The 23,481-nt window shown below is 58.7% G+C and overlaps 1 protein-coding gene across 2 annotated transcripts; it reads left to right on the top strand.

The window, feature by feature from the left end:
* Window positions 1-1,340: 1,340 nt before the first annotated feature.
* RAPGEF3 (Rap guanine nucleotide exchange factor 3) lies at window positions 1,341-23,277 on the top strand. 2 transcript variants are annotated; one of them, XM_082665778.1, is made up of 28 exons: window positions 1,341-1,632; window positions 2,098-2,310; window positions 8,273-8,326; window positions 8,413-8,519; window positions 8,727-8,848; window positions 9,001-9,169; window positions 9,781-9,865; window positions 10,191-10,251; window positions 10,362-10,438; window positions 10,635-10,781; window positions 11,332-11,444; window positions 11,736-11,824; window positions 12,129-12,207; window positions 12,415-12,565; window positions 12,644-12,726; window positions 13,529-13,568; window positions 16,066-16,147; window positions 16,432-16,578; window positions 18,473-18,570; window positions 19,020-19,145; window positions 19,232-19,413; window positions 19,658-19,748; window positions 19,888-19,938; window positions 20,871-20,958; window positions 21,307-21,371; window positions 21,834-21,888; window positions 21,988-22,059; window positions 22,905-23,277. In XM_082665778.1, the coding sequence occupies exons 1-28, from the start codon at window positions 1,627-1,629 to the stop codon at window positions 23,021-23,023; spliced, it is 2,772 nt and encodes a 923-aa protein (XP_082521904.1). In that variant the 5' UTR covers window positions 1,341-1,626; the 3' UTR covers window positions 23,024-23,277. The 2 variants fall into 2 exon arrangements, with proteins under 2 accessions (XP_082521904.1, XP_082521905.1); XM_082665779.1 differs by lacking the exon at window positions 1,341-1,632 and adding an exon at window positions 1,740-1,885.
* Window positions 23,278-23,481: the final 204 nt, after the last annotated feature.

Here is a 23,481-nt window from a genome sequence, read left to right as displayed (position 1 = left end):
TGGGTTTGGTCTGGGGGGCAGATTCATTTTCGGGCTCCCCTCCTTCCCTGAGGGGGTCATTTAAAACTCCACTATCATTTCTCAAAGTGGGAACCCAGCAGATTGGGGTATTTGTTCAAAATATAGATTTTCCACTTCATGCCAGTAGGACTGAATCTGAATTTGAGGGGATGGAACTTACAATCTGATAAACTCCTGGAATGATTTTCAAAGACATATTAAAATTGATTTTAATCACAATTAACCCCCCCTCCAAGAAAATAATCATCGGTGAAACAGCAGGGGACATGGATTGTTAGAGATATGTCTTCCTCTGTCCAGGCAGGCTCAGCAGCAAAGGGAAAGGGACACAGGTGGGGCAAAAAGGGGGTGAGTCCTAGAAAGCCGGGGGCGAGGCGTGCGACTCCTTCCAAAACCCTCGGTGACGCCCTGAGCAGTTACGGCGCCGGCGCTGGGGGAGCTGCTGTCCCGGAGCCACTGTCTCTCCGCGGACTCAGAAGCAGGAGTGGAGCGAAGAGGGGGCGCTGGGCCAGCAGCGCGGCGATGGGAACTGAGGCCCAGGGAGGCGATGGCCTTCCACACAGAGCCCGCCTAGGACTCTGGAATCCCGAGCTCGACCTTCACCCGCCGGGGGCGTGGCCTTCTAGCCCAGCTCCTCTGGGATCTCAGCCCCACCTCCAGCGCCCACAGTCCCCGAGCGCCGTCCTGCCTCTCCAGCCTCAGTGTCCCCACCCGCGGCGGGTGTGTGTGTGTGTAGGGCGGGGAGAAGGGGGCGGACGGGGTGTGTGCATAGAAGCGCGGCAGTGGGAGGCTCGGCAGCGGGATTCCCTGCGGGAAAACGGCCCCATCCCTCCCCCGGCCTTTTCGAGACCCTGAACCGAAACAGGAGGCAGGAGGCCCCTGGCCGGTCGGGAAGCGGCCCCAGCCCGGATTTCCCTCCCGGGTGGGGCCGCAATGACTCACCCCCTTCCCCCTTCCCCCGGTTTCCTTGTTTGCATTTCTCCTCCCGGCCACGTGGCGGCCGGTGTAGCGGCCCGCAGCCCCTAGCCCGACACCCCCGCCGCCGCGGCCCCGGCTCGCAACCCAAGGGCGCTCCGGCCCGCCAGGGTTTCTCGGGACCCGGGCTCCCGCCGGCTCGGCTCACCCTGGGCTCGAGACTCCGCCCCTCGCCCGCCCCCGCCCCCGCCCCCGCCCCCTTCCCTACTGTAAAGCCTGGCGCGTCCTCCCCGCCCTCCCGGTCCTTCCCGGGAAGGGAAGAGGGCGGGCCGCGCAGGGGGTGTGACAGCTCCCGCCCGGACCAGTGCCAGCTGCAGCCTCGCTTCAGCGCCCGGTGCCAGCTGGCTCTTTCGTCTGGGACGGAGGGGAGGCTCGGGGCTCCTTGTCGCTGGGGGTGGGGGAACACCGCCCCTCAAGTCCCCAGCTTTCCCCCCACCCAAGAGGAGCCTCTCAACCCAGCCTGGCTCGGGCTGCCCTGGCAGCGGGTCCAGCCAGGAATTGGCCTGCTCACTTCGCCTGGGACTTACAGCAGGGGCTCGCTGTTGGCGGGGGGAAGGGGGGCGGGGGGGTCTCCCGTCAGCCCCCGCCTTTTGCTAGAGGCTGCACGGCTGTGCGAGCTCGAGGAAGAATATGAAGGTGGGTAAGGTGGGGTTAGGGGGAGGAGGAGCCGGAGAGGAAGCTGGCACGGTCGGGGAGTTGGGGTGGGAGAGAGAGGCTTGGTCAGGCGTGAGGGAGGTGGAGAAACGAATGGTTTGAGCTGAAGCTGCATTTCTGGGGCATCCAGAGTCCGTAGTCCCATACCGGGAGTCGGTGGAGATCCCTGCAGGGCCATGGGCGGTGGAGTGGGGCAGAATTCCCCAGAAGACCGGGAAGAAGGACCTGATCTCTGGTGCGCCAGCTGGAGACCCCTAAGTGCGCCAGACCGGCAGGCCCCAGTGAAGGTCTTCCTGTCCCTCCCCCGGCTCCTGGCAGGGATGCAGCACCTCCGCCTGACCAGTCCAGAGGACTCTAGGGAAGTGGTTCTGCCTGGGGCAGTTGTGCCTTGGTCCAGCTGCCCCAGGCCCGGCCTCATGGCTGTCTGCCTTCCTCCTCCCGTCACAGGTGAGCTGGCCAGGTGAAAGCCGCTGGCAGGTGGGCCTGGCTGTGGAGGACAGCTCAGTTCTGGGAGCCCCGCCGGTGGGAGGGCTCCCGGACGTGGTGCCGGAGGGGACGCTGCTCAACATGGTGCTGAGGAGGATGCACCGGTCCCGGAGCTGCTCCTACCAGCTGCTGCTTGAGCACCAGCGCCCCAGCTGCATCCAGGGGCTTCGCTGGGTGAGTGCCCACCCCCTGCCCGGGCCAGGCACCAGGGCTGGAGGGGGCCCTGACCGGAAGAACGGGCATGCTTCCGGGGGCCCAACTCGCTCTGGGGGCATGAGGGGGACAGCTGGGGTGGACAGTGGGTCAGGCAGCTTGGCTGCAGTGTGTGGGTGGCTCACACAGCTGCACTGCGTGTGCATGTGGTGCCCAAGTTCCCCCATTCAGGCATGAGGGGAGGGGTACAGGGATTTGTCATGTAGTTGTCACCTCTGTGTGCCTAGAGTTAGGTGCTTGCGTGTCCTCCAGGTGGTGGTGGGAGGCATGTATGAAATGCTGGGGACCAGGTCAAGTGGGGGTCAAGAGGTAAGCTTGGTTACTGTTTTTTAAACATCGCCGTGACAACATTCTCCTTTAGTGAGGGCTGTACTGCATCGAGTCTGCTTTTGGATTTCGGGGTGAGGTGGTCATGTGAACATTGCTTGGCATCTGGCTTTGAGAGGCTCAGGGGAGAATTCTGAGAAGTTTGGAGGCTCTGAGATGAACGGAGCTCCCTTTGCCGGTGAAGAATCTCTCTGGAGCTGCAAGAATGAAGGAGAGAGAAAGGGTGTGGGGGAAGGATGTGGGGGGGCTGGGGGGGCAGGATAAAGGTTGCAGGATCCAAATCACAGAGAAGCTCTCCCCAACCACCCAGACTTAATAGGTTCTTCACCTGAGATTCGCTGTGTCTATTACCTGTGCCCAGCCTGGGTGGAGGTGAGTGCGGGGAGAGTACTTGGGCAAAGGGGCGGAGAGAAAGCAGGGCTTGGGAGAGCTCCTCTCTTATCAGCAAATTCCTCTGAGTAGAATGACCACCACTTTCTGCCTCCTTCCTCCTACCTCACCCAACCACCATTTATATTTACCAAAATACGAAGCTGGGTTGAGAAAACTGAAGCCCACCAAGGTGATGGGGTTCTCCTTGCAATGGGAATCGGGAGGAGAATCTAGGTGTCAGTCCCCAGCTCTCCCCCAACTCCTCCCTCCCTGGGTCCTCCTGACAAGGGGCCTCATGGGCCTGGGTCCTGTTCCAGATGACGCTCTGGAGGGGGCAGGGGAGCTGGGTTCCCTCTGGGCTTCGCTGTCTGCCCCCCCTCACCCCCCAGGTCACTGGCAGTAGCTACTGCTTGGAGCCAGTGGGCTGGAACCCTCCCTCCCTCCTTCCCTCTCAGGCTATAATTACTTGTGCATTTCCTGTCCCCTTCCCAGCTTGTAGAGGCAAGGTGGGGAGTGGGGGGAAGGTCAGGTGCCAGGACAATGAGGTCACTGGAGGATCCCCTGGGACCCAACGTCTGGGAGGGGGTGGAGGAGGCCACCAGGCTGTCTCCTGTCTCCCCCAGTCCCCCAGAATTGAAGGGCTGGTATGCATGGGGAGGCTGGAAGAGTGAGGGTGAGGGTTAGTGGAGTAAAAAATGGGGTCAGAGGCACAGAAGCAAAGCCCCTCCCCTGCCAGGTATGTGTGGGTGTTGGTGATTAGAGGGAACTTAGATTTTCAGGGCTAGAGACAGGACACATCCTCTCCTGAGGACCATCTCTGGGGAGTGGGGGGGCAGAGGTGGTTTCAGCCCGTTGTGTCTGTGTGTTTTTTTTTTTTTTAACATCTTTATTGGAGTATCATTGCTTTACAATGGTGTGTTAGTTTCTGCTTTATAACAAAGTGAATCAGTTATACATATACATATGTTCCCATATCTCTTCCCCCTTGCGTCTCCCTCCCTCCCACCCTCCCTATCCCACCCCTCTAGGTGGTCACAAAGCATCGAGCTGATCTCCCTGTGCTATGCGGCTGCTTCCCACTAGCTATCGATTTTACGTTTGGTAGTGTATGTATGTCCATGCCACTCTCTCACTTTGTCACAGCTTACCCTTCCCCCTCCCCATATCCTCAAGTCCACGCTCCAGTAGGCCTATGTCTTTATTCCCATCTTACCCCTAGGTTCTTCATGACCTTTTTTTTTTTTTTTCTTAGATTCCATATATATGTGTTAGCATACGGCGTCTGTGTTTAAGAGACTCTGGGTACCTGTGAGCTCTACCTCTCTTCTCTGGATGATGCCTTTGGCCGAGGAGGGGCTCATATGAGGGAACAAGTACCCGGCAGGGAGCGTGCACACACAGGGTGAAGGGTGGATGTTGAAAGGAGGTGGAACCCAGAGTCCCAGGAGGGCAGTGCTGGGAGTTATTTAGGCCATGCCCCCCTCTTAGAAAATCAAGGGGGAAACCCATCAACCTCCTGAGGTCTGAAGAGAGCACTTTCTGTTCCTACTAGACCAGGACAAGAGAAAATGAAAGCAGGTTACAGCAGGAGGGCCTGGGGTTAGATACAGAAAGGACTTACCAACCACGGCAAAGCTGATGCTGGAATGGGATGGAAGGACGTGTCCTTTGGAAAACATGACGGGGAGATGAGATCTTGTCTGATGTCCGGGAGCCTACAGAGGGACCAATCTGTCTAGAGGCAGGGGCGAGATCAGGATGACCTCTGGTGGGTCCTACCAGCTCAGAGAAGCCTGGGATGCTTCTCTTTGAGTGCCTTATTTGGGGGACGTGGCTCTATTCTCTAACTCAGAAAACATGCTTTCATCCAACCTGTCCAAATCACGGTAGTAGCTAATCGTTGTGTAGTATTTATATCCCAGGCGCTATTATGAGCTTTACTTTGTCATACCAGATAATCTCACAGCAGCCCTGTGAGATAGCTACTAATGCCATCGTCTCATTTTATAGATGCGAAAGCAGAAGCACAGAGAGGCTAAGTGACAGGTCTAGGGTTACACAGCTGCTAAGGGACAAAGCTGGGTTTTGGTCCTAGGCGATCTGGCTGCAGAGTTCAAGCTCGTAGTGGACTTTCTATTGCTGCGGATGGTAACACCGACACCCCAAAACATCACCCCCACTCATGCATCCTTTCCCAGTCCCATCGTACACAGCCCTGGCCTGAGACCCTAGCTGTGGCCTAAGGGAACTGGTCTGACGGGTCCCAACATGGCTTTCTGGCTCTGTGCCTGCCCCTCCAGCGCGACTCTGACCCTCAGTGACGGGGGTGGGGCAGGCCATGGTGCTGATGCCAGGGAAGCTAGCTGGGACCTCCTCTTGCACCCTGAGTCCTTCCTGTCCAGACATGAGAGGAGGCGGTGGGTGAGGGCCTTCGCCCCTGCCGTACCAGCCGCTGCTTTCCAGCTGAGAACCCTCTAAGCTGACACTCAGGGTTATCAGATCAGGGACAGGGTCAGCGGAAGTACAACATTTCTTGCACTGTGTCCAGATGACAGGTGCCCAGCATGAAATAATAATGTTACATCAAGGTACTTAACACTGACTAAGCAGTTACTACAGAGCAGGCGCGGCTTCGAATGCTTCATGTTATGAACTCATCGGATCCTCAGAATTACCCCGTGGGACAGGTGCTGTTATCATCAACCCCATGTTACAGAACGCTGAAGCACAGAGACATTTATAAGCAGCCCAAGGTCACACAGCCAGCTGGTAATGGGGAACCAAGATTTGAACCCAGGTGCCTGGCTCCGGAGCCCACACACCTGCTGCTCTGGAATAGCGCCTCCAACCCGATGCTGGGAACATGGCAGGGGTCCAGAGGGGCTATGGAACTTGGTCTAACCCAGTATTTTCCAAACTTCCTTGCCCGTGGAACATTCCTGAGGGCGGCATTCACGTCTATCATCTCTGCTTTCATGGCACACGGTGGGGGAAGCACGGGGCCGTGGAGGCACCATGGGATATGGTAGGGCTTGGTCGCTAAGGACGTGGGCTTTGGAGTCGGAGAGGCACAGCGTGAATCCTGGTGCTCCTGTTTACCGGCTCACGGGGCAGGTTACGTAACCTCTGAGCCTCCTTTTCTCTAGCTGTGAAATAGGAGACAAACACCTACTTCAGGGTCAGCGTTGGTAGGGTTATGCAGTGGGATCTTAAATTTCTAAGCGGTTGTGTGACTCTGGGCAAGTTGCTTCATCCCTCTGGGCTCCTGCTTTCCTCGCAAAATGAGAAGGATGCCTTCCTCAGCTCTGATGGGCCAGAGCCCCCAGCTTCCGAGCCTCCAGCCTCCGTGCACATCCCCTGGGGCAGGACAGGAAGTGCTTTAAGCAAGGCCTGAGGATCTGAGATCTGAGTCTTGACCAGCCTGGCCACGTGACCAGGCACCTCCCCTCCTGATGTGCCCTGCGGGGTCACAATAATACCAGGAAGGGAGTGTGTGTGCGCGGGAGCCTGGGTCGTGGGCACCGAAGGGACTTGGGGCAGGGACTGGGGCCACCTGGGCACTCTGACAGCTACAACAACAAGTCATTAGCACTCGGTACTGTTTGTTCCAACACAGGGGGCTGGCTGGGTAGAACTCCTGCCCTTCCCCCTCCTCGTTTCCTGTCAGTAAGTCTCCAGGGCTATGTCTGGCACCAGGATGGGCCCCATGACCGGGTCAGGGATACCTATGGGACACCTAGCGACTTCCGCCCGGCGTTGGGCCAGGCACCTACGCGCGCCAGACCTCAGGCCTCTGCCTGGCACACGGTGGGAGGATGCTGGGACCAGGGGAGGGGACTGTGGCCCCAGGCCTGGTCGTACCCTAGCTCCCCAGCCAGGTCCTCTTCAGGCCCTGTGTGCGGATGGGAAAGCAGCAGAGAGAAGTGGGACGGGAGAGGAAACAGGCAGGTGTGGTGGGTGGAGTGGGACCAAGAATGTGAGCACTTCTGGTAGGAACTTGAGTTTATCCGTGACTGTGCGGCTGTGTCTGAGTTACAAGCGCACTTCATCTCTAGACTTTTGTTTCTTCCTAAGTCAGGGGGGATAGACAATACCTGCTCTGCCTACTTCCCACCTGATCCTATTCTATATGAGATCAGATGAAATCATGGAGGTAGACATACTTTGTAAACTTCAAGTGCCTGCCTTTGGGATGGCTCATAGAGGGTAGGGCATCCTGTCCAGAGATGCCCACAAATTCCAGTCCTCAGGTGGCAGGAAAAGAGGGGCATGGGAGGCTTTCATGGCCGACATCCCAGGGCACACAGGCCCAGGAGTCCTGGATGCCCCGTTGATGCCAAGGGCAGGGAAACCTCGTTCTCCAATGATTTGTACATAAACCCCGTCTTCCAGAGCTGTCCTGTGTGCTAGCAAGACTGACTCACTGTTACAGGGTTATTTATGAGCTAGCAGCGACAGCATCTTGGAGAGGAAAGGGGCCTTCCAGCTTCACAGATCAGTAATAATAACTAACATGTATATACAATTACATGTATATGTCAGGCAGTGCTTTAAACATGTGATCTCTATTAACTCACATAATCCTTCCTAAAGCCTGAATTGTTGTTAGGAATGTTTTATAGATTTATAGGCAGGGAGAGGTTAAATCATATATTCAGGGTCACACTGCTAGTAAACAGAGGAGCAGGGATTTGAATCCAGGAGTCGGCTCCAGGGTTTGTATTTTTAACTACCAGTCTGCACCGAGGCCCACGGAGGGCAGGAGTTTCGCCCACGGCCCTGTGACTGGGGACTGACCCTGGCCTGGCAGGAGGCCCTGGGACGCCAGGCCTCCCGAGCTGCTCACTTTCTGGCCTCTCCCTGGCCTTCTTATCTCACGTCGTCATGCTCCCCCCAGCTCCACTGTGCCCCTTCCCTACACGGTGCAGTTTACCTGGGAGCCTGGGCACACCTGGGCCCTGAGTAAGCAGAACTGGAATCTCATCTGTGGGGATGTACCGCTGGAGTCAGGAAGCAAGACAAGGGTCTGGGGATAGGGCAGCAGGGCGGGCATGAGGCAGACGCCTGGCATATGGGGGGTGCTCAGTGAGTATTTGTTGAAAGAGTAGCTAAGTGGACGCCTGGAGTCGGGGACTGGGCAGGGGCTGGGACTGACGGGGGCGGGCATCTGACAGCTGGGTTTAAAGGCCTGGCACTAATACTCAAACCCTCCCACCGCCCTCAGACGCCACTCGCCAACAGCGAGGAGTCCCTGGATTTCAGCGTGAGCCTCGAGCAGGTACAAGCCACGAGGGGTGGAGCTGGGAGGCGGAGCACAGCAAGGGCTTCAGGGCCTGAGCCAGCTGTGCCTCTCCCCGCCCCTAGGCCTCCACGGAGCGGGTGCTGAGGGCGGGGAGGCAGCTGCATCGGCATCTCCTGGCCACCTGCCCCAACCTCATCCGAGACCGAAAGTACCACCTCCGACTCCACCGGTGAGTGGTGGCCTTGGCTACCTCCTCGCGCACCCCCTCCAAACCCTCCCCACCCCCTGTTTTCTTTCCCTTTCACTCTGTCCAGGCACCTGGGCCCAGCCCTGCTTCTAGACCCAGGTGCCTTTCAGATGGAGTGTTCTTCCCTCTCGCCTCTCCCGTCCTGCCATTTGAGACTCCTTCTTCTTCCCTGGCCCCTTCACCTCCCAGGCAATGCTGCTCTGGCCGGGAACTGGTGGATGGGATCTTGGCCCTGGGGCTGGGGGTCCATTCCCGGAGCCAAGCCGTGGGAATCTGCCAGGTGCTGCTGGATGAAGGTGCCCTCTGTCATGGTGAGCCCTAGCCCTGGGTGGGTGCCGGGGGCTGGGCAGTCCTGGGGAGCAGGCACTGGTGGGCATTGCTGGTGGGCATTGCAGCAGGGGGCCTCACACCCACGTGGCCTCAATTTCCTCTCCTCCCCCACGCCTGGGCCTCTGCCCCCCAGTGAAACACGACTGGGCCTTCCAGGATCGAGATACCCAATTCTACCGTTTCCCCGGGCCGGAGCCGGAGCCTGCAGGCCTCCACGAGCTGGAGGAGGAGCTCGTTGAGGCTCTGGCCCTGCTATCCCAGCGGGGGCCTGACGCCCTGCTCACGGTGGCGCTTCGAAAGCCGTAAGTCGGGCGCCTTGCATCTCGCAGCCCTGCTCTCGGACTCGGTAGTTTCGGTTTCCCCTCTGAGGGGGTGGTCCCTTACTTTTCGTGGAGGGAAGGGACCCTGGCTGGACCAGAGGCCTGAGCTCTGGTCTGCATTCCGCCATGGACTTGCTGTGTGATCTCGAGCCCTCCTTCCCCCTCTGAACATGGTCCTTCCTCTGTAACTGAGGCCGTGGGACACGTGGCCTCCGGAGACGCTGCCCACTCTGCAATGCAGAGAGACGGAGGGCTTTGGAATCCGCCGGCAGGTCTGCGTTCAAATTCCAGTTCCACTGGCTACTAGCTCGGTGACCTTGGGCCTCTCCATGCCGGCTTCCTCTTCTGTCAAAGGATAACAATACCAACATCATGGGGTTGTCGTGAGGGTGGAATGAGGTAATGCGTGTAAAGCGCATGGCCCTGTGTCTGGCACACAGTGTGCTCCCGGTAAAGACTGGCCCACTATTGATAAACAGCTACTGCTGGGGCACCGGCTGGCCCAGGCCCAAGCTGGGTGGACGTGGTGGCTTCCCGCTCCTGGCCTTGGGCCCACAGCTCATCACTTCTTCCCCGCCTTCCTGTGCCCGCAGCCCCGGTCAGCGCACAGACGAGGAGCTGGACCTCATCTTTGAGGAGCTGCTGCACATCAAGGCCGTGGCCCACCTCTCCAACTCGGTCAGTCCCCCGACCCAGCCCTGCCCTCCCCACCCCCAAACCTCCCTTCCCTGTGACCGCTGCTGGGCCAGAAGACATTCCCCTCCCCTTCTGCCTGTGACTGGGAAACCTCAGTCTAATTTCTTGCCCCCGGCATCCTTATCTGTAAGCCCTTCTGCCTCTCTTTGCCCGTTTCTTCCCCTTGCTTTGTCTCCCGCTGAATCCCAGGTCACCTGACCTAACTACATCTCTGTCCCCTGAGCACTTGTGGCTTTGGACCTAACCGCCTCACATGCTCCCTCTTCCCCTGAACTCACCTCATTGACCCTCCTCTCCCCACCCCCAGGTGAAGCGGGAATTAGCGGCAGTTCTGCTCTTTGAACCACACAGCAAGGCAGGGACCGTGTGTAAGTCAGACGGGATGGGAAGCTGGGCACCAGGGACCTGGACATGGGCGGAGGCCACAGGGAAGAAGTGATGGGTCCCCGGGGGCATGTCTGATCTGTGCTTCTCTCAGTGTTCAGCCAGGGGGACAAGGGCACCTCCTGGTACATCATCTGGAAGGGATCTGTCAATGTGGTGACCCACGGCAAGGTGAGTCTTCCCTCCCTGCCCAGCCCCCTGGGGTGTAACTGCTCTCTGGTCCTTGACCTCACGGGCAGTGCCTTTAATAGACCCAAGGCTGCCGATCTCCCGGGTCTCCTCCTGCCTTGGTGGCTCTGTCCGCCATGGGTCTGTCCCGGCGAGGGCTGGGCGGCGGGGTTGGGCTGTGACTCAGGCCTGGCTGCAGGGCCTGGTGACCACAGTGCACGAGGGAGACGACTTCGGACAGCTGGCTCTGGTGAACGACGCACCCCGGGCAGCCACCATCATCCTGCGAGAGGACAACTGCCATTTTCTTCGCGTGGACAAGCAGGACTTCAACCGTATCATCAAGGTGCCATTGCTGGGGGTGGGGAGGGCGGGGGACGTGGCAGGGACACGTCTCTGGAGAAGTGGTGTGGGGCAAAGAGTAAAGACCAGAGAGAGCCTTTAGGGGTCAAGGAGAGGTCGCGGGTGGAGAAGCTCGGGGCGCTGGCTGCAGGTGGCAGCCCAGCCCTGCGTGTGTGAGGAGGTGCAGAGCGTGCTGAGGAGGGCCAGCGAGCCCTGGGGACCCTGGCTCGGGTGGCAGACCAGGGGGCTGGGCTTACAGAGGGGTGGGGGTCTAGGGTGCAAGGGGATGCAGCATAATGGAGCGTGGGATCCACGGAGGGAGCCCTGGGAGGGATGGGGTGGAGGAAGGGCTCAGGCTGGGTGATGGGCAGCGGTGGGAGTGGGGGTTAAAACCAAGGTCATGGGCACTGAATGGAGTGGGAGAAGGGCTGAGGGTCCCTGTGGGAGCCTTGTGGGGTTCAGCGTTTGGAATGGGGGAGGGAGAGGGAGAAGCTGTAGGGTGGGGAAAGGAGTCATGGTGTATGTTGAGCACTGGGTGTTGGCTTGTTCTCCAGGATGTGGAAGCAAAGACCATGAGGCTGGAAGAACATGGCAAAGTGGTGTTGGTGCTGGAGAGAACCTCTCAGGGCACTGGCCCTTCTCGTCCCCCAACCCCAGGCAGGAACCGGTAACATACCCACCATGCTCCCTTTCCATACCACCTCTCTTGCCCACCTCCTCTCCTTCCATTTCCCAGGCTTTACTCCCTTCCCCGTGTCATACCCCTGCCCTCTGGCCACCTGGGGGTGGAGAGGCTTCCAGGGACTAAGAGGCATCCCCTGAGTTGGTCCCCCCTCCACCCCAAGGTGAGAGAGGGCTGGCAAATAGGGATGAGTGATATGATTGATTATTGATGTCTGTCCCGGCTGTGGGAAGGGGAGTCATGGCATAAGTGCTATGGACTGGCTGCTTCTGCTAGGTATATAGTGATGTCTGGCACCCCGGAGAAGATCCTAGAACTTCTGTTGGAGGCCATGCGGCCTGATTCCAGTGCTCATGACCCAACAGGTAGGGGCAGGAGACACCCTGACTGCTCTCTGACTCATTGGGTGGTCAGCACAGCATGGGAGAGGGCCAGGCACCCTGCCGTCTGACCTCATCAGGTGCTAGTTTGGTCCATTTGGTCAGCTGATGGGAAGTTTGCATTCCTGTGTTCTTGGTTTGGGTGGGAAGCGCGGTGACAGGGACTGGGCATCGCTGGTCCCTTGCCCGTGGTGGGATTGAGGAAAGGGATGCTCCAGCTGTGCATATACTTGTGCTCAGTAGACGTGACCGCTGAAGCCCCCACCTGTCCCCTGTCCCTGCCCTACAGAGACATTCCTCAGCGACTTCCTCCTGACCCACAGTGTCTTCATGCCCACTGCCCAGCTTTGCGCTGCCCTCCTGCACCAATATCCTTCCGGCCCCAGGGGATTAGGATGGCGTGTGGAGTGGGGAGAAGGAATCCCTCGTGTCGTGGCTGTGCCGAACCCCCCGAAGTACCAGCATCGTGCCAGGCCCAGCTTGTGCATGTGGGCTCTGGGCGTCCTGCCCCTCCCTTGCCCAAGGTGTGGTGGGTGGTCTGGTTAGATGTTGTGGTTCCCTTGACGGGTGCCCACTTTCCACGCGGAGCCCGTGGGAGGCAGCGAGCAGGAGTGCAGCACGTACATCTGCAACAAGAGACAACAGATCCTGCGGCTGGTCAGCCAGTGGGTGGCCCTGTACGGCCCCATGCTCCACACCGACCCTGTGGCCACCAGCTTCCTCCAGGTACCTGGGCGTGAGGCAGGGCTGGACCGGGCTGCCCAGGGTGGATGTGGAGTCTCAGTGAACTTTGGCTCCTCCCAGAAACTGTCAGACCTGGTGAGCAGGGATGCCCGGCTTTGCAACCTGCTGCGGGAGCAGTGGCCAGAGAGGCGGCGACACCACAGGTGATGCTTTGGCTCAGGTTAACTCGTCACCTGGGGGACGGCGGCGCAGCGGGGATGGAGAGCACTGCCTCTGGGGCCAAGCACGTGGCTTCAGTCCAGGCTGCACCACTGTAGCTATGCCGCCCTGAGCCCATTACCCTCACTGCCCCCCCACCCCCTAGGGCTTCAACTCTTGTCTGTAAAACTGGGAGAATACCTACCCCTCACTGCACCTGAAGAGTGCAGCTCAGGGTGTGCTGTGCTCACTTGTCTAGACTTGTTAGTGTTCTTACCGGTCCCCTTGCTACTCGCCCTCCCATCACGTGCTCCTCCGTATGCTCACGCAGCCACAGTCATTCGTGGGCCATCCTTCTAGCCCCAGCACACCTGCTGTGCTCACTGCCTCCTAATTATTGCCAAGCACCCGTGGTGCCAGCTTCTGCCGGCCAGCCCGGTCAATTTCCTAGCGTTTACCTCGCCTTCCGAGACCTTCCCGCCCTCCCAGGCATCCCATGGGGGCGGCTGAGGTCCAGGGAGAGCTCCTGTGCAGGCTGCCTGCCTGGACACCGCGTCCCTTTCTCCCTTGAGCTCTCTTTCCCTCCCTTGCTGGCCTGGGAAAATCCCAGGATCCAGGGGCTGGATTTCAAGTCTTCCCTGTCTCACCGAATCTTTGATCCTCACCAAATCTGCAAACCTCTGAGCCTCTGGTGAGGGCAGGTAGAATCCAGAGCCCGTGTCGTCCTCTCTGCTCCTGACCCCATGTCATCCCGCCTGCAGGGGGCCCTGCCCGCCACTCTTACCTCGCTCCTCTCTTGCTCCACAGGTTGGAAAATGGCTGTGGGAACGCATCTCCGCAGATGAAGGTGTCTGCCCCGAATGAGGTCCTCTCGCTTCTGCGGGGCCCCAGCTGTCCCCACTCCTCCAGGGACCGCCGGGCCCCTCCTTCAGCCCCTACCCAAGGGGCTCTGCGTGGGCAGCCCCCCGTCCCCTGTCGGCCCCAGGCACATCCTTGGGTCTGGGATAGGTGTTCATGGAGCTCAGGCTGCACGTGGCGCTGGGGCCAGGCCCTGCAGGGAGACACAGAGGTCTAAGGTCACTGTTCCCCCCGCCCCCCCCCCAGCCAGGGGGCTTTTATTCCATCTGGGAGGTGATTCATGCTCACAGTTAGAGCCAGTTAGCAGTTCCCACCTGGGAGGTGAGGGGTGGTGCCTGGGGGTAGCCTCGGAAGCCCAGGGGTTCCTGGGGGCCAGTGCAGGGAGCCCAGAGGAAGGCAGGCCGAGATCCCAGTGCCATTCCCAGCAGCAGGCGGGGCAGGGGGAAGCAGGAGGAAGAGCCGTGATGGGCGTGAGATTTGAGGGATGGGGCGGAAGGGGCTGGGCAGCTAAGTTGGGGCTGGCTGGGGGCTCATGCATTGGGAATAACACCTAGATGCCTCACCTGGGCCTGCAGCGCCCAGCTGCTTCTCCCACCTCATCCTGCTCCCCCCTCCTCCTCGCAGGCTCCTTTTCGGCTAAAGGTGAAGTTCAGCCCCTCCTCAGTCTCCTGCCCTTACCTGCTGGCCCCTCTCCCACCGGCTCCCCTCCAAGGTGTCCTCTATGGTTTTCCTCAAAGCATTATCCCAGTGGAATTGTTTTCTTTGTTTGTGTACTTGCTTATTGTCTGTCGGTGTCTGTCATGTCCCACTGGAATGCCCGCGTGAAGGGCCTTGACCTCTGTCTCCCCAGCCTGTGGTTGCCACTCAGGGAACGGCCGGCGGGCACTGCGTTAGGTGCCGAGGATGCCGTAGGGGGCGGGGGGAGCCACGCTGGCCTCGAGGGGCTTGCAGCGAAGCGAGGGACGGGGCTGCAGGGCAATCTCATGCTGTATAAGGGCGAAGACAGGGGTCTCTGGAGACGGGAAGGGGAGGGCTGACTCCGGGTCAGGGTCAGGGAGAAGCGACCGCTGGGCCTGGAGGAGAGGGGGGAGGTGGGCAGGGGCCAGAGCAGGTGCCCCCCCCCCCGCACTGTGGGCCACGGTAAGGGGCCTGGCCTTTGACCCCAGAGCAGCGTGAGCCGTTGAAAGTGTCTGAGCCGAGGACTGACAAGATGAGATTTGCGTATTGCATAGGTCAACTGAGGAGACTGCGCTATCCAGCAGACAGTGACGGTGGGAGCCGTGATAGGAAGCTTAATCGGGCTCTTGTCAGGCAGATGGCAGTGGTAGAGAGGGAGGCGCTCGAGAGGTGAGGCTGGCGGAGAATAGCTGGGCCGTTTTAGTAGATAAAGAGTGAGGCAACACACGGGCTGGTGGACCCTGAGGTTGGCCTGGGCTGGGGAGGGGGGCACACGGAGACCCCAGGACTAGAGACATGCCGTGGGGAAGCGGGGGCTGGGCAGCAGGAACCATGAGCCCAGGGGAATGGCGGAAGAGTAGCCTGGCAGGTGGGATGAGGGATCCGAGGGGTGTGTTGAGTTTGGGGTGATGGAGCACAGACGCGGGAGGATCCAGGAGGCATTTGAGACCAGGGCCTGGAAGAACATTCAGTGCTCAGTGGTATGGTTTTAAGAGTCTTCCATCTGCGGGGGTGGGGTGGAGTGGGAGGGTGCGTGAGGCTGGGGGGAGCTCGGAGGGGAGCGCAGAGATCTGGAAATCCAGGGAAGAGCCATGAACCAAGGTCCGAACCTGATCTGCCACCTTCAGAGCAGGTAGAGAGTCAGTACAAGAGTTAGAAAGAGTGGTCGGTGTGCAGAGGAGCTGTGTGAGGGAGGCCTCTGGCCAGCGGGGGCTCCCCAGCAGCCCACTGTGGTGGGGCCATGGAGGAAGGGCTGTGGGGTGACGGGGCAGCTGACACAGTTGAGTGCTGGTGGACAAGAGCGGGGGGTGTGTGGGGGGGGCGCAGGTGGCGGGTTAGGATTCCAGCTGGGCCACTTAGCAGCTGTGTTTCTTTGGGTATGTTACTTAACCTCTCTGAGCCTCACTGATCTCATCTATAAAATGAGGATAATAATATTTTGTCAAAGGGCTTTTGTGACTATTTAGATAGTTAAAAGATGCCTGTACTTAGCCTGGCATGTAGCAAATAGCAAATGGTAGCTGAAGGAGGAAAAAACCGAGATCAACAGCTGAGGTGTGTTCGTATTAGAGCAATTCTAGACCCATCTGGTAGAGGGGGTAACACACACGTAGAGGGGCACAGACTTTGCTCTGTCTCCTCCAGGAGCCTCAGTCCCCAGCGCCTTACCTGGCCCAGATTCATGGGCCAAGCAGAGCCCCAGGGTGGTGTGCGTGCCCCGCGGGTGCCATGCTCCTGGTGACAGAGGCCCCTCCCCGTCCCTGCATGCTCTCCTGTGTCCTCCCGGCCTTACTTTCTCTCCCTCTCAGGCCCGGAACATGCCTGTTTGGCTCCCCAGCCAGGATGAACCTCTCCCCAGCAGCAACTGTGCCATCCGAGTCGGGGACAAAGGTTGGTGGTCTGTCCAAGCCAGCCAGTTCATAGCTCGAACCCTACTGTCATCACCCTTGACCTTGGGGCGCCTGGCCGAGGATGGCATGCCACGCTCCTCGGGGTCTGTGTTCCAGGCTCCCCCTCTCCTTGGCTCAGGGCCTCCCACCCACCCAAGCTACTCCGTAGTGCCCTTGCCCGCCTGCTCGGGACCCTCCCTCCGCTGCAGTCGCTGCCCTCTCCCTCCTGGGGTGGGGAGACGAAGCAGCCCCCCCCCCCACAGCTCAGCCAGCCTTCCTCTCCAGTCCCCTATGACATCTGCCGGCCGGACCACTCGGTGCTGACCCTGAAGCTGCCTGTGACGGCCTCAGTGAGAGAGGTGATGGCGGCGTTGGCCCAGGAGGACGGCTGGACTAAGGGGCAGGTGCTGGTGAAGGTGAACTCTGCGGGCGGTGAGTTGTGTCTCTGGGTAGGGTGGCCCTAAGGGAGGGGACCCCCTCAGAGCCGTGCCCATCCCCCGAATTAAGATTATCATCATCTCTATTATCTTTATCATGTTAGTGATGGTTGGCATTTATTGGGAGGTTTCTTACATCTCTTCAAAGTGCTTTGCATGTGGTGAAGAGCATGAACTCTGGGGCCTGTTGCCCACATTTGACTTCTGCCCTTTGGCTCCCTTCTCTCTGTCCCTGGGCAGGATGCTTAATCTCTCTGGGCTCTGTTTCATCATCTGTAAAATGGGGATGAAAAGAGTGCCTGCTTCATAGAGGAATTGTGAGGATAAATGAGCTCATCTATAAAAGTGTTTAGAATGCGGTCTGACCCATAGTCAGCACTACGTTATTATCTGTTATTACGTAGCTACTGCTACGTCATTATCATGCTTACATATTTATTGAACTCTAATAGCAATCTTATGAGATAGGTATTTTGATCCTATTTTCAGACAAGGAAACTTAAGCTCAAAGGGGTTCAGTGATTTTCCCAAGTTCACACAGCGAGAGCATCGTCGAGAGCCTTTGAATTCGGGTAGTTGCTCATTTAGTCTGTAGTCATCTTTGAGGGTCAGCTGTGGGCCAGCAGTGTGTTAGGAGGTAGAGGTACCATGGCAGGTAAGATAGAGCAGCTTGACGGTTAAGAGCCTAGACAGTGGACTCCCAGATCTGAGCTGGAATCCCAGACCCACTGCTTACTGGCTGTGTGATCCTGGGCGAGTCGTTTAACCTCTGTGAACTTCGGTTTCCTCGTCTGTCAAATGAGCACTGTAACTGTACCTATCACATAGGACTGCTGTGGCTATTAAATAAGCTACTGTGTTTAAAGCCGTTAGCACGGGACCCAGCATAAAGCTGGTGCTCGGAATACGGCAACATGAGGATTATTAAGACCTGCCTTTGGAGAACTTGGGACATTAAAAACCACTGTTGTCCATGAAGGACACAGCCCAGGTCTGACAGCTGGAGCCCAGGGTAGGCAGCTGAGAATAATGGCAAGGAATGGCAGGGACACTGGCAAAGCCTCCTTCCTTCAGGAAGTGGGGAGAGAGGATGAGGTCACCTGTGCCTGTGTGCTGCTCTGGGAAGCACTGCCCTCTGGTGGCTACCTGGCAAGTTGCAGTTGTCCTAAGCCAGTGTTTATTGAGACCCTACGTGCCTCAATATTTTATTACAAACTCCATAATATGTGTATATTTCCTTGTAAGTCATATACATATATTCCTACCCTAATGTTACATGATCATAACACAACACACAAAATAGAAGTGCAAAACAGGTGAGAAAAACCAATAAAGTGAAAGAGCTACGGTTTTTTCCTGGACACGTGGATGGTCTTGTGTACCTTAATTTGGAGGCTGATGGTCTAGGGACTGGGGACTCAGACATGACTAAAAACCCAGTCTCAGTCCACAAGAGCTGATGAAAATCCGCACAAAGATTTCTGCAGGGCCTTTCCCAGTTCTCAAAAGGCCTGTATATGTATCGTGTATTTATAGCCACTAGTTATATTTATATCAATGATTTCATTTGACTTGTGAGTAGTCAGGGAAAATCTTAGTGTCTCCGTTCGACAAAGGAGGAAGCCGAGGCTCACTGAGACTCCAGCGTTGCCTAGCGTCAGCCCATCTCACTAAGCCTCCCCTTTCATCGTCCTTGGGCCGTGCTACCCTGTGTGTGTGGATGCGTGGGCATGCGCACCTGTGTATTTAGAGCACCTGCCCAGGGCTCCAACCCTGCTACGGGGAGAAGAGACCTTCCAGCCTCCTGAATGGGGTCTCCACCCTGCCTCCGGTTGCTTGCTGGCCGCCCTCTCTGTCCCCACCCGGCACAGCCTCTGCTCTCTTTGCAGACACTGTTGGCCTACAGCCAGATGCCCACGGTGTGGCCACATCCCTGGGACTCAACGAGCGGCTCTTTGTTGTCAACCCTCAGGAAGTGCACAAGCTGGTAGGGACAGGCAGGGCGCCAGGGCCTGGGGAGGAGCGGAGTTTTGCGGGTGGTAGGAGTGGGTGCTAGGAGAGGGTCACATGGAGAAGACGGGGAGGGCTGGCTCTGACTGCTGCTGGGCCTTAAGGAGGAAGAGGAAGGAGTTGGCCTCAGCCAATGGGGAAAGTCCCCAGGATGTGGGAGGGGAGAACTGGTTGGGAGCTCTCAAGGGGGAAGAGGGAGACCTGCCTCATCAGGGGTTCCCCAGAGAACAGGCACCCTACAAGGAGGGGTCCCAGCGTCGGGGAGCTGTCTGGGACATGCCTCCTTGGGAAGCCCTTCCATCAGATGCCCCTCCAGCCCCTGCCCTCCCTGACATTCCTCCGACCCTGGGCACAGAGGCTCCTCCCACCCTGCACCTTTCCCCCGGATTCCCCAGGCAGCCCCCCTGAGCACTCTCCCCCCTGCAGACCCCACACCCCGAGCAGCTGGGGCCCACCGTGGGCTCTGCAGAGGGGCTGGACCTGGTGAGCACCAAGGACCTGGCGGGCCAGCTGACGGACCACGACTGGAGCCTCTTCAACAGCATCCACCAGGTGCAGGGGCAGAGCGGAGGGGAGGGGGCTGGCGATGTGGGCTCCCCGCCTGCCACGCGCTGACCGCTCATGCTGTCCCCGCCCAGGTGGAGCTGATCCACTACGTGCTGGGCCCCCAGCCCCTGCGGGACGTCACCACCGCCAACCTGGAGCGCTTCATGCGCCGCTTCAATGAGCTGCAGTACTGGGTGGCCACGGAGCTGTGTCTCTGCCCTGTGCCCGGCCTGCGGGCCCAGCTGCTCAGGAAGTTCATCAAGCTGGCTGCCCAGTGAGCGCTGTGGGCTGGGTGCGCTGGGTGGGCGGAGTCCTGAGGCTGCCTTTACTTAAATGCCCGATCCATGGGCAGGGTGTTGCCAAATCTGCCAGCCCCATGCTTCCCTGGGTCCCCTGGAGCCTCCGCCTCCCCACCCCGTCCGGCCCCAGTGCCCGCAGGGCGCTGGACCCCAGGCCGGCTGCTGTATGGGTGCGGGGCTTTGCACGTGGCTGAGGGTCTCTGGGTCTTCTGTTCACAGCCTCAAGGAGCAAAAGAATCTCAATTCCTTCTTTGCCATCATGTTTGGCCTCAGCAACTCGGCCATCAGCCGCCTGGCCCAGACCTGGGAGGTGAGTACCATCTGCCGGGGCAGGCCAGGGCCTTCCCACCTCGGTCCTGAGTCAGGCCCCTGCCCGTTCTGGGGGTCCTTTTTGGGGATGGAGCTCCCACCCCAGAGCAGTGACAGCCCCGCCTGCCTATCCTTCACAGAGGCTGCCCCACAAAGTCCGGAAGCTCTACTCGGCCCTCGAGAGGCTGCTGGTGAGTGCTGGGCCCCGGTTCCTCCCTCCAGAAACCCCGATTCTTGGCTCCCTTGCAGCCTCTCTGCCAGTCCTTGTCTCCTTCTGGGTCCCCTTGTCTACCCTGGGTCAGGGCCTGGTTCCCTTTGGCCTGTGAGTTTGGGGTGCTGGCTGAGGAACAGGTGTTTAGCGTGATTGGATAGTGTGCTATAGCCCTCAGTATGTGTGCTGGGGGGATGGCATTTGCTGTGGCTATGAGGTCCTGCATGAGGGCAGTGTCTGGCCCTGGGGTCTGAGGTGCCAGGGGACCGCTGGGGGACGCTGGATTCCAGCTGACCTGCCTCAGGACGCAGGAGGCAGGTCCTGACCTCAGCTCCCATGGTGTTCTGGGGCCTGTCCGTGGCCCCTCAGGAGACTCAAGGAGCCCATGTGCCAGCCCAGGCCAAAAGATGAGGAAAGAATTCAGGAGCCGAGCCCTCCACTGCCAGGAGCTGTTAGGGGGGCTGGTTTGAAAGGTTTGACAGTATTCAGGGGAGAGCTAGTGCAGGGTGCTTTCATCAGCAAGGTTCTAAGACGCTTGAGGAAAAACTTCTCCTGGGGCTCAAGAGGTTCAAAGGAATTTACCCACTAGAGAGAGAGAGGTAGAAACAGGGACGGAAAAGAAAGAGTTTTCCATGAAACCTCAGGGCCCCTGTGATAATGGCCACGACGTGTCCTTGGGGTTTAATCAGAGGCCAGGAAGCCACATCACGCAGACTGGCAGTCACAGGTCCAGGCCCCTCCCGCCTCCGCAGAGCCTGCCTTGGTGAGATCTGGGGCCGAGAGGAAGCTGAGCTCCAAGGGGATGGGTGCACAGCCTCTCCTTGCGACGGTGGGCATTGGTTGCGCTGTGGCACGTGGTGGGTTATGGTGTATGGGACCTTCCCTCTCTCACTGTGGCTTCTTCCCTCTCAGGACCCCTCATGGAACCACCGTGTGTACCGTCTGGCCCTCACCAAGCTCTCCCCTCCCCTCATCCCGTTCATGCCCCTTCTTCTCAAAGGTAAGAGGGCCAGTATCCACCTCCCTGTCTCCATCCCATCCATTCCTGCCCCTGTGTGTCCATCCGACCCTCTGAGTGATTCCAGTGCGCTGATGCCCTGGGGGACACAAAGATGAACTAGGAGTTCACAGGGTAGGAGCAGAGTTAAGACATGCAGACATTAGATGGCCGATGATACGAGGCCTAAGAGATACAAGGAAATCGCTCCAGGAGGTTAGTTGGGGAGGAAGAGGGCCATGTGGGGGACCGACAGGCCCGAGCCCCCCTGTTATTGACCCCTCACCTTTCCTTGGCTGCTGGAAGGGGAAGGAGTTTGGGGACCTATGAGCAAAGCCCATCTCTTTGCAGACATGACCTTCATCCATGAGGGAAATCACACGCTGGTAGAGAATCTCATCAACTTTGAGAAGATGGTGAGTCCGAGGAGAGTGGGTGCCTGACACTGGAATGGGCTGCAGGCTATGCACGTGGCTGAGGGTCTCTGGGTCTTGCAAGACGATGGCCTTGCAAGGGCTTGGGGATGGGGAGGGAGATGGTCTAAAGTTGTTCTCAACAATATAAATATGAATTCTTCCTTTAAAATAGCCATTACTCCATTGCATGCCCTCATGAGGGTCTGGTCTCCACTGGGGAGTGCTGGGGTGACAGCCTCAGCTATCTTGCTCTTCAACCGGAGCCCCCTCCCGTCTAAGCCCTCCCTGACCTCTGTTCTTCCCAATGCCTGGTCCCCACTGGGTTTCTGGGTGAGCTGGGGCACAGCAGACAGGACCCCATCTCCTACAGCCACTAGTTCCTACGAGCACTTCAGCTGTCCCGCAGGCCACACCAGGGTCCCATTCCTCACACTGGGTCTCACGTCCTTGCTTGGCCCGCAGAGAATGATGGCCAGAGCTGCGAGGATGCTGCACCACTGCAGAAGCCACAGCAACGGTGAGAGGGCGGGTTCCCCGCGTAGGTGCCCCTGACCGGTGTCCCCTTCAAGGCACTGGCTTGGTCCTGTCTCGCTGACTCCCCCCTCTCACCCGCCAGTGCCTCTGTCACCGCTTAGAAGCCGAGTCTCCCACCTGCACGAGGACAGCCAGGCGGCCAGGATTTCCACGTGTAAGTGCGGGCAGGGGTGGGCGTTGACGAGTTGGCCGTGGCTGGCATTTACAGGCACGTGCATACGTGATGCTGATGACGCTTCACAACACCTCTGTGAGGTAGGTAGAATGTTATCCTATCTTGAAGATGTGCGAATGGGCTGGAGCCTTGAAGAAGCCTGTGGAAGCCACAGGGTTAGATAGAGCTGGGACCCAGGTACTCTTACTCCAGATCTGCGTTCTTTTAATTGGCCTTCAGTTGCATGAAATGGGATTCACTGTAATCCACAGTTCATACCACACCGTCCTCATTATTTGAATGTATGTATGTAGATTCTGATAATACAATGGGCACCTCTGGACCCAAGCCAAACATGAGGACATTGACAATAGCTTCCATCTCCCTAGTGATGTCCCTCTCCCCTGTCCTCATGCCCCTCCCGCCCAGGGGAGCCACTCTCCTGAATTTTGAGTTACTCGTTTTCTTGTTTTGGAAAATAGGTTTATTATATATACGTATGATAAAATATATATGCACACGCACATACATATACATCTTTTAAATACCTCATATATATATGACAACAAAATATTCTTTAGTTTTAGTTGTTTTTGAGCTTAGTAAAAGGGGTATTAAACTGTATGCAATTTGGGGGGCCTGTTTTCTCCAGTCTGTGCTCTTGACCGCCATGCTATTCTGCCCCAGCAGGGGGGCGGGGTGTCTTCTAGATCGGCCCTGGGAAGTGGCAGGCTCGGTGGCGGAGGGCAGGGAGGCCGATTTGCTCCTTGGAGGAGGAGGGGTGGGCTCTACAAAGTGCGCGGCGCCCCCCCGCCGACCACCCCTCCCCCCCTCCCCCCACTTAGGCTCGGAGCAGTCCCTGAGCACCCGGAGTCCAGCCAGCACCTGGGCTTACGTCCAGCAGCTGAAGGTCATCGACAACCAGCGGGAACTGTCCCGCCTCTCCCGGGAGCTGGAGCCGTGAGGAGGGGCCGGGCTGGAGCAGGCACTGGCTGCCGGGAGAGCCAGGGCGAGCCGGGCCAGGAGGCCCACGGGCTGGCCGCGCCGGGCAGGGGCTCTCCGCGGACTGAACTTGAGGCCCTGGAGTGGGCGGCATGGAGGCAGCCGTCCCCTTGATGACTGGTGGCCAAGGAGGACCTCGGAATGGAATGAGCCGGGGCCCAAGGCCAAGGAATGGGGGACAGAGAAGCCCTGGAGTGGGTGGGAGAGCAGAGCGCTCCCTCTGTGTGTTCAATAGAGAGCTCTCCACACCAGGTCTTTTCCAGATTCCATGCCTCTCGGCTTTGTTGACCGGCCATCGCCGGGCCCCTGGGGTGTGTTTCCGCAGTGGACCGAGCGTCTGCATGTGTGTGGCATGTGGGTGGCAGGGGCAGGCCCGCTGCCCGGGGAGGTGGGGAGGCAGGGAAGGGTGGGGGCCGTGCT

Source organism: Grampus griseus, assembly GCF_964374135.1.
Source record: "Grampus griseus genome assembly, chromosome: 11".
Taxonomy (NCBI): Eukaryota; Metazoa; Chordata; class Mammalia; order Artiodactyla; family Delphinidae; genus Grampus; species Grampus griseus.
Note: the sequence above shows the minus strand (reverse complement) of the source record. Positions and strands in the feature narration are given on the sequence as shown.

Bases quoted from the DNA above. Each gene is read 5' to 3' on its own strand.
- RAPGEF3 (XM_082665778.1), top strand. The intron at 11,445-11,735 runs GTAACATACCCA...TGCTTCTGCTAG, and splicing joins CCAACCCCAGGCAGGAACCG to GTATATAGTGATGTCTGGCA. The intron at 19,749-19,887 runs GTGAGTACCATC...TATCCTTCACAG, and splicing joins GCCTGGCCCAGACCTGGGAG to AGGCTGCCCCACAAAGTCCG.